The 10726-nt window shown below is 29.2% G+C and overlaps 1 protein-coding gene across 3 annotated transcripts in view; it reads left to right on the top strand.

The window, feature by feature from the left end:
* Positions 1-10726, top strand: part of LOC106461650 (nuclear receptor coactivator 5-like) — a 45183-nt gene that overhangs the window by 10484 nt on the left and 23973 nt on the right. For all 3 annotated transcript variants that reach the window (XM_022388655.1, XM_013921493.2, XM_022388656.1), the window contains exons 4-6: positions 4667-4768; positions 5022-5168; positions 6421-6528. In XM_022388655.1, coding sequence (XP_022244363.1) covers positions 4667-4768; positions 5022-5168; positions 6421-6528 — 357 coding nt within the window. The remainder of the gene's footprint in view (positions 1-4666; positions 4769-5021; positions 5169-6420; positions 6529-10726) is intronic.

Raw genomic sequence — 10726 nt, 5'->3', positions numbered from 1 at the left:
AGTCATTTTAGAATGAAAAAGGCATAATTTGTATTTATTTCCTAATTTTTTTATGGTGGTTACAAGATCAGTCAAATCAACCAAACCTGTCCAGATATTTGTTAGTAAAAATAACAAATAAAATATAAACTTTTTTCTTAAGAACCGTTTGATAACTATTTAGCATGTGAAATTTGAAAATTTTCTGATGCATAAAAGTATTTTGTCTTAAAATGAAAATTACTTTGCATGTTGGATAGGCAACATGCAAAAAGAAAAAAAGGTATGAGAAAAACATTGCTAGATCTTAAGACATAATAAAAATGATATTTTGCGCATGAAAGCATTTTAAGGTTTACTGATAATCTGCCAAATTTCGTTAACATACACTTACTAATTTGAAAGTGATAGCATGAAAACTATAACAAGCAAAAATTAGTTACGAGGTCAGTCCGAGGGACTGAGCTATGCTGAAAGAGTTAAAATGTTTTTGTGTTAAATCATATCTATTTGAAACTTACAGAAATTTTCTTCTATGATAAGACATCAGATAAGCTAGTTTTGGTTTAGTAAATGTGATAGGTGATGTCAAAATATTCCAATCACTCAAATACCCATTTATTGAATATTTTTGTTCAATTTATTGAGTTCACAGAATAATAAAATAACTTATTATTGATTGAAAAGAAATTATATTTAATAGATATAAATTGATGTTAACTAAGAATACTATTAGCAAAAATGTCATTGCCTATCCTGGTAATGCCATTTTGAAATGTTGGGTCCTATGGTGCTAATAAATCTTTGTTAGTTTTTACTTTATATATTTATGATTTATAGTCAGAAGTGGTAAGTACTGCAATTGGCAAAATAAAGTATAAAAAGATATGTTAACAAATGTCATTCAAGTTATTCAAATGTATATTTTTAAGGATATTCCCTTAAATATGTTTTGATCATATTTTTCGGTGAATGTTGAACACCAGGCTAAGTATTACACAAACATAGCTAGAAATACCCATTATGGTCAGTTTAAAGCTAAAACTAGCAAACCTTTGAAAAATATTATAACATATAATATAATGTTTAGGGACAACAAGGGACCTGTTGGTACAACTTAGCTGTCCCATCCTCCAAACTAAACTAAAACTATTATATAATTACAAAAAAACTTAAAGCCAGCTCATATTATTCATATAGTTATCAAGCTTTCTCTTAATCCTATCATGACAAACTACTTACATAATAAGTAGGTGATGAAACTCGCTTCAAATATCTTTCCAAAAACCAAACTAATCAATGAAATTGTTTGAAGATTTTATCTAAAGGTATTTAGTTTCAGAAAAATATTTAATTTTAATTTTTTCTTTTATTTTCAATAAAAACTCCTTATTTCACGTAGTTATTTGCACTTGCATTCTGAATAGTTCACCTGCAAGGTGATTTTCATATGAAGTATAAAAATACTATTTTTTTTATCTTACAGTTTTCACATTTCATTTGCATAATCTCTAGGACCTCATAAATGAATATAAAAAGTTTTTTAAAGTAAACATTTATATTTTATTTTCCATTTTCTCTACCATATCCCAAATCTTGATATTATCATCAACATACATTGCAATGAAATGTTTAAAATTAGGAAATAGAAATATGTAAATACCTTTTAACTTTGTTGAATAATCTTAAAATATCTTCTTTGAGTCATATACGTAATTTCACGTTGGTACCTTTTCAGTTATAGTTTATTTTTAATGTTTTAATTTCCTATCAAATTCTTAGTCCTTTATGACTTTATGATGAAATATCACCTCGTGCTTACTGACCATCATAATGTAATGACTGTCACTCACTTGTTAGCTGCAGACAAAATGGTTTCCACATGCCTATTTAGGAAAATTTGTTTTGTGAGGACAAATGTAGAATAATGTTTAAAAAATTGTTAAACATTTCAAGTATCATTTTTAAAACCCAAATAATACATAATTAACTAAGATATAAAAGTAAGACCTAAATACAATTTAACTGTCTCTCTAACTATAGAATAGTTAGGTAAGAAACCACCGTAAGTGCTATAGTTGATCAAGCAGACAACAATACTACAGGCAGTTACATATACCCCATAATGACAACTGCATGTCAATTTCAAATTAACTCTTAGTGAATTATAGTGTAAACTGAGCTCTTTCTAATGACTATATACACTTTTTTTTCAAGAGAAAACAATTTTAGAGATCTTAACCTCTCCTCTTATGACAACCCTCCATCCCAGGCACCATTCTAGTAATCCTCCTCTGAACAATTTCCAACAGTTCAATGTCTTTCATAAGGTAAGTAGCCCAAGACTGAACACAATACTCCAAAATGTGGTCTTACCAGTGACCTATACAATGAAATTATAACCTCTTTATATTTGTATGCACTATTTCTGTAGATACAACCTAAAATCCTATTTGCCCTGCCACTAGCAACAGCACACTGGTTGGATGGCATAAGAGACTGATCAACTATTACACCAAGATCTCTTTCTTTCATGACACTGAAGGCTATTCCCATCTGAATTATACTTATAATTCAAATTATGATAACCCATATGCATTATCTTGCATTTGTTATAGTTAAAACTCATTTGCCTTTTATTTCCCAACTCACTAAATGATCTAAACCCTTTTGTGAAGCACCAGTATCATCTTCACAGCTAGCAACACCCAAGGTCTCAATATCATCTGCAAATTTAAGTAATCTATTGACCATTTCTTCATCTATGTAAATCAAAAAGAGCAAAGGTCCTAAGACTGAGCCCTGATATACCCATTTATGATATTAATCCAGTTTGACTGAACTCCATTTATAACAACCTTCTGCTTTTTTCCATCCAGCACCTCTTCTATCCAATTAGCTAACTTATCCCCCACACTTTTAGAGATAATTTTTTTACAAGTCTTTTGTGTGGCACCTTGTCAAATGCTTTCTGAAAATCCAGTTTCACCAAATATACACATTTACCCTCATCTACATAAGCAGTAACCTTTTCAAAGAATGTCAAAAGATTTGTAAGGCAAGTGAAACCATGTTGATATCCAATATAATTTTGAACTTTGTTAAATGACTTTGCAAAGCATCTTTTATCAGACTTTCCAAAACTTTTTCCACAGCTGATCTAAGACTAATAGGCCTATAATTACTGGGACAATTGTTATTACCACCCTTGAAAAGAGGAGTGACATTAGCTAACTTCCAATCCTCTAGCACCTACCCACTATTCAAGGACTTACAAAAATAGTAGCGAGTGGCTAACATATCCAATTCCTACCCTCCTTCTAAACCCTTGTGTAAATATTATCTGATTCAGTAGCCTTATCGTTCTTTAAACTTCCCAATTTTTTCTTATCAAGCTCAAAATTTTGAATGGTTTCCAAAAACCTTTCTCCTTCGTGGTTTGACTAGTATTTCCCAATCTATATGCCTGAAATTAAAATCACCCATAATTATAACCTCATTAACATGTGAAATCTTAATCTCACTGTTAGGTTTCTTACTAATGTCATCAATATCATCTGGTGGTCTGTAACACATTCCGACTAAAAGCATTTTCCCTTTATATCCACTAATAGACACCCAAATGGATTCAATCTCCTTGCTATTATCTTTGATATCCACAACTTCAACATTTTATATATTAAGTCACTCCTCTTCCTCTCTTTAGTACTGTATCCTTTTTAAATAACCTAAAACCCTGTATTTTGAAGAAATTTCTTTCCTCGAAATCATCTAAATTTAACCGTGTTTCAGTTATTCCCATTATACCAAAATCCTCCATTCCTACCAGTGCCCTAAAGTCATCTATTTTTTTTCTTATACTTCTAGCATTACAACAGTAAAAATTAAGCTGACCTTTAGAATTACTTCAATACATGTTTCCTATGCTAAACTTTTCTCTACATCTTATTATTTTGTGGGATTTAGTTTATTCTGGCCCTCACCACTGTCTAGTTCTAGTTTTAAACTTCCCTTACTGCTGCATTAATAGCCCTTACAAACAAGCCAATCCCTCCCCTATTTCAGTGTAAACCATTCATTCCCAAAAGCTCCGTTCCCCCCATTGAACTGATCCTACAAGTAAAACTAGCCAATCTGCTCATCCTTATATATTAAATTAAGTTTAGCATTTAGCCCTAGTGACCTACTTATAATTTCATTCTTACAATTAATTACTGGCAATATCCCTGACACAATTGCCTTTATCAACCCCTTGTACTTATTAATGAGCTCATCTAACTTACTTTTTCCTACATCATTAGCCCCTTCTATATGCACAACAAAAACTGCATTATTGCTCACCCCCTTTGTTACATCTCTTACTCTGTCAGTTATATCCTCTACCTGTGCCCCAGATTCTTTTCTCCCTATTTACTCCACAGACTATCTTATCCACATGCCTTGTCAAGGAATCAGTTAAGGACAATAGAATTTTTGTGCACCCAACCTAAAAAAGTGTCTAAAATGTTATTAAGTAAAATTATATTTAAATTTACATGTTTTAAAAAAAAAAAATTAATGTTTCCATTTCTTAAAGATTGTTGCTAATGTTGTTATCTCAATTGATTTTTCAGTGTTTTTTTTTAGGGGGGGGAGTAAAAACATATCAGTTATTCAAAAACAAAAAAATATTTATTCACAACTCCAGGGATTTAGAACGACATGTGGTAAGGGACAGGTCTCCTCTTCGTGGAGAATCAAGACGTTTATTAGAAGATCGTATTAAAGAAGTTCTTTGGAAAGATGATAGGTAAGTTATAGATTCTTTTCTTAACGTGCTGAAAGCTGTAATTTTTTTTATGGGTAAAAAGATAAGTTTTAATAATTTTAATTTTTTTAATTAAATTAATTACTAGATTATCTATTGTAAATATATGCATTTAGGAAAGGAGAATAATATTTCAGAGATGACATTTATGGGTAAAAAAAGTAGTTTTAAACATAAGTTTTATATTTTTTAATTGTAAAATATTAAATTGCTTGTTGTAAATCTATGCATTTAGAAGAGGAAGAGAATCTTTTAGGGATGACTTTTATACCACTAATCGTACTACAGAGGATCCCTATATGGATGTGATGCAAAGAAGAGAGAGTGGTATCTATTCTGAGACACGTTTGGATCCAAAGGAAGACGTATTTAAACGCACAAGGTATTTTACAAGAAATCTTTATGACATTAAATATAACTTTTTTAGATTTATTTGTTAGTAGTTTAATAATGCTTTTGTTTTTTTTAAATACTTGCAAGTACTGTTTGTTGTATTATAATATTAGGTATCTGTAATTGTTCATTTTATCAAGGATATTTTTTTTATGAGAAGTAGAAAGTAGCTCATTATTGTTTTCCACTCTGTACGCTGAATCAGTACAAAAAAGTCTGTCAAATTCTAGAATATCATAAACTTATAAGTCTGTATTCTAAACTATTATTTTCAGACTCATTAAGTTCAATCCCTGTTTAGTAATATTTTTTGGTTTGGATATGAGGCAATGTTTCCAATTCTGTTTACATTTCTTACTTTATTTGAGCATATAGAATATTAAATGAGGTTTATTGTTGTGTCTATTTTTTTTGTTGAATGCAATAGATCATAAAGCTAATAAGATTATATTTACTTTTGTATCTAGTTCTCTGTTTACTACAGTAGGACATTAGATGGGATTTACTGACTTTACTGCATCTCTGTCAACTAAAGTTTTAACATATTACATTCTCTATTGACTTCATTCATGCATATGCAGAATATTTTTATTTAGGATTTTGATAATTATTCCTTAACACTGATATGAGAGTGTACATTCTGTCATGTTTAAAATCCAGTATATTTTTTGTTTTTGTAAAATGTTAATATTACATTAAATCAGAGAATACCAGACTATTTAACTTTAGGCCTAGCAAGATATTAGACACACTGGGTGAGAGCCCCTCTCCTAATGATGAAATATAGTTTTTAAATAATAGCCATTCTGAGGTACCTTACATTCATTAAAATTTGTTTTTTGAAAACACCTTAACAGTAGCAATATTGTTTAGCCATATTTGTTGCAATAAGTAAAATTCTTGCTTAAAATATTGCTTTGTTCAATGTTGGGGAAGTTTTAAAGAGAATATTTTTACATGTGCTGAAATTCCACCTGAGATTATCTTATTGGCCTCAATTTGGGAATATCATTGCATAAAAAGCTAGAAAGCTTAGACTCTTAAACTAGTTTCTATTTTTGGTATATTTGTTTGATTTTTGCAACTTAATATGTAACTTCTGAGTAGATGGAAGTAATATTTGCATCACTAAAAGGTGTACTCAAGTGTAAAGTGTAATTTTTTAAGAGAATATTAAGAAAAAATAATGAACAAGGCATTTTCTGGTCCAAAGTTTGTGATAAATTATATTCTCTCTTTAGAGCTAGCTTGCCTGATGATTCTCTACGAGACAGTTTTCATGATCTTCCCTTGTCTAAGTCTCAGAAACCTACTGATTGTGAAATAATAGTTGTTCACAAACAACAAAGGTTAGTTCTTTTGACTGTATTAATTTGTTTTTATTAATATATAACTGTGAATATAAAACCATCGTATAATTATTTTAAATATTGCCTAAGATTAAAATTGTAAAAATGGTTTTAACCCTCTGCTTATGGGCTCGGTCACTTTAACTGACCTTATAAACACCAGGTACCCATGCAAGTATAAACACTGAATTTACTTAGTGTATCTTTACAAAATTTTGCAAACTTTTAGTAAACATTACAAGTCATTTTGTAAACAGCCAGATTTTTGAATAAAGTATTTTACTAAAAATTTGTGCATATATGAAATCAATTTGACTCTGACTAGTGTGAGGTGATTTTCATGCTAAGAATACGAATACTTCTTTTCATCTTACAGTTTTCAGATTTCATTTGCATAACCTCTAGAATGTACCAAATGAATATTAAGTTTTTTCAGTAGAAGTTTATATTTTAATTTTTTTGTCTGTTATTTTCTATACTGGAATATTTACTTTAGCTAAAATCATCTGTGTAAAGTGAAATGAAATTTTGAAAATTATGAAATAAAATCAACAATACCTTTTCTTCTTCTTTGAAGATGTCATTTTAGTATGTTATTTTTAAGAAATGCATTCATAATTTCCCTGTTTACCATTTTACATATAGTTTTTTTGATTTTGTGGAATTATTTCTTGCTTTGTTAGACATGCAGGTTATTCATCCCAGTAGGAATATATTGACACATACCCATAGACTGAAATAGTGTGCTTTTGTAAATCTGCATTTGAATTTGGCCAGTTAGCCTTTGTTGAAACAAAAATTTGTATAATTTTCATATAAGCATTTGAAATATATATATAATATACATAAATCACCAAGAAATATAATGTCTAGAAATAGCTGTAATTTAACTAGTTTTCTAAGTTCTAACTAAGCTATAAATAGGTTAAATAATCATTATTGCTTTGAACATGAACTTTGCTTACAACAAAAACACCAGTCACTTTGTCTGGACTAATGTCTGTTGCTATCAAATTCAAAGGAACAGTTGCAAGATTAGATAAAAAACATTAACTCTTTTTATTGTTTATAAACATGTACAAACAATAAAAACATGGTTTTGAAAATGACATTGAAACTGTACATTTGACATTGTAATTATTTATTGCTTGTGTTTACTTTCCTTAGACTGTGTAGATGTTATACAAACTAAATTAGGAAAGATGAGAGTGCTCACACATCACATGGGAACAAAAGTGAAGATTGAGAATTTTTGTAATATTTTCTTTTGAAACGAACAAATTAAAGCTTAGATAATATATACATTTTTTTTCAAGTTTTAAGTTGTTAAATTTCAGAATTTTTTTATAAAATTAAAAAAGCCAGACTTTCCCCTAGTGTGACACATTTGATACATTTTCTCTGGGTATATTTTATTCACCACCCCTCCAATAAGTATGAAATTTAACATAAATTACTTGCTATAAAATTGTCATTGCTCAGATAAACCAAAATTTTATAGTCTTCAATTTTGTTTTGTTACATAGCCATCAAATAGAAAATCAGACCCATCTTGCCACACCCACTTGTCAGATCTTCTAGTTCAGGATTTGTTAATAGTTCTCTTTTATATTTAATTCTATATTATGTATAACCAATAGAAAGCCAAGGTTTTTACCTACCAAATGACTTATTATATTATGTTGTCTTCTGAATGGAGAATTGTCAATTTCTCTGTTAGTACAAACTTTGTTCTTATGGGAAAGATAACGACTAGCTTGGATGAACTTGTAACGGTTCTTGTTGCATAGTTAGAAAGCCTATTCTATGTTCTTTAGTACATTATTTCAGTAAATAAAAATTTATTAGTGCATTGATACCATCAGTATAAAAAAGTAGGGTTAAGTGCCGTCAACAGTCGACAGCAAAAAGAAAAGACCTGGGTAAGTACTTTATTTCTTGTTTTTCACATTTATTCTTTACTTATTTTTATAAAAGTAACTAAAATGTAAAATATGGATCTCTTTAGGTTAGCTAAGGTTAGATTAGGTAAAATAAATAATAATAACAATTTAATAAAAATGTTTCACGAGGCATGCGAGCAGCTAGGAGTAACTCATAGGTAATGTAATTTGATAGTGTTATGTGGGCTCCATGTTCCCCAAGTGATTTACAACTTATAATGGCATGAATAGTAGTTAGACACGGTTCAAAGGGCAATAAAACAATAATATTTAAGTATAAATAGTTGTATATTGTTATGCGTTTAAAGTTACTTAGGATAAACAAATGTAGTTTCATGTTACAATTTGAAGTCATTCTGGAAAGAAAAAAGGGTAATTTAGATTTATTTTGATTTTCTTTTTTTGGTTGGTATGAGGTCAGTCCAATTGACCAACCTTGTATACAGTTAGGATCGAGAAAATACCAGATAAAATATAAAGTTTTACTGAAACAAACATTTAAAATGTATTTATAAGGTTTTAGAGATTATGCAAATGAAATTTGAGATTTTTGAGATGAAGAAAAGTATATTTAATCTTAACATGAAAATCACTTTGCACACAGACTAATAAAAAAAATATTCTACATATTCACGGACAAATCTTTTTTTAGTTTATTAAAAATACTTCACTAAAAAAATATTACTTTTTGTATGTGAAAGACTTGTAATGTTTACTGAAAGTCTTCCAAATTTTTTGAAGATAAATGTACTATATTGAAAGTTAGTAGTATCAAAACTATAAAGACTTTAAACAAGTACAAAGAGGTCACGTAGTCAGTCAACTTGACCGAGCCTGTGTTGAGAGAGTTAAAAACATCAGTCTTTTTATTGATAACATGCATAAGATTGGCTAACATGACAAAGTCAGACTTGCACAAAATTAAAAACATTCACACTTTTGTTTTAACTGCTGAGAGATCTGTGTCTAGCAAAATCTGAGTGAAAGTCTAGATATGACTGGTAGAATTAACCTCTATATGTAAGTAGTGTCAATTCTCCTAGAGGACATTTGTCACCCAGATCACTTTGGTATCTCATACGTAAAAATAGAGAAGACAGTCTTCAGATATTTCTAAACCTATACACAGCCAATGTTACTAGAGAACACACTAGTACAAGTCTTAAGGATTTCCTCATGGACACCTTCCATGGGAAAGTTCAGAAATACAAAGGAATAATAGTGTGTAACTAGTACATGAAAAAGGTCACCACATTACAAAGTCAACTTTTCTACAAAATATTACATTCAACACGTGTGCTTAAATACATACATTCTTAAATTGAGGGACAAATTTGGTGAACAAGAAGCTTTATTTTTTCATAAATAAAAGCAACACCAGGGAAGTTTCATTTACCACACATCCTCTTTATTCACTGATCTGTATCAAATTATATACTCTAATAATGTGAAGAGGCATGCATCCAGAAAGATATTATTAATGTAAAGTAAGTTTATAATGTCTAATGAAGTTGTTCATTGCATTGTCATTATTTATAATTGGAAAATTCAAAGGCTTTAAATCAAGTGTGCATTTATTTGGCTCAATGAAAATGTTGAAATAACATTCTTTCATAAGTACATTAATATTCATTTAAACAATATAAGCACTTTTATATATATATTTTTTTTCCAGTTTTATTTTAATTGCAACTATTTAGTACATTTAAATATTAATTCCACTTAACCTATTATATTATTTATTTAGTGCTACTTTCAGTCACTGTATTGATTATACTGTTTAGTATATTAAGTGTTATTACTTTTTATTTTGGTTTATTATAACTATTGTAATTTTATAATGAAGATCATTTTGCATTATTATCTTAATATATGTATTTAGGACTAACCTAAATCTCCTAAGCTACCCTAACCTAGTGAGATATTATTGGGATTATGGCAACAAATATTGTTAACAGCAACGGTACCCAGTTAATGTAATAACGTCTTGTAATTTTTATAAGTAGAAGTGTAAGAAATGTACAGTTAGCTGTAATGATTGTCAGGTTAATTTATAGTTTTGTTTTATATACCTAGCTTGCTCTGATTGTTAATTAATATTGATTGTATGTATTAACTTAGAGTTATCTCTTTGCTTTTGTTCATAGTTTACTCCTGTAAAGGTTTGAGTCAAAGTGTTCTAAGGTCTACAGTTATGAATAAGGATAAGGAATGCTGACTATAATTTCATATTTACTTCATGTATGTACACAAAA

The sequence above is a fragment of the Limulus polyphemus genome, unplaced genomic scaffold (genome assembly GCF_000517525.1).
Source record: "Limulus polyphemus unplaced genomic scaffold, Limulus_polyphemus-2.1.2 Scaffold1004, whole genome shotgun sequence".
Taxonomy (NCBI): Eukaryota; Metazoa; Arthropoda; class Merostomata; order Xiphosura; family Limulidae; genus Limulus; species Limulus polyphemus.
The sequence above is the reverse complement of the archived record's forward strand: the minus strand, read 5'-3'. Positions and strand labels throughout refer to the sequence as shown.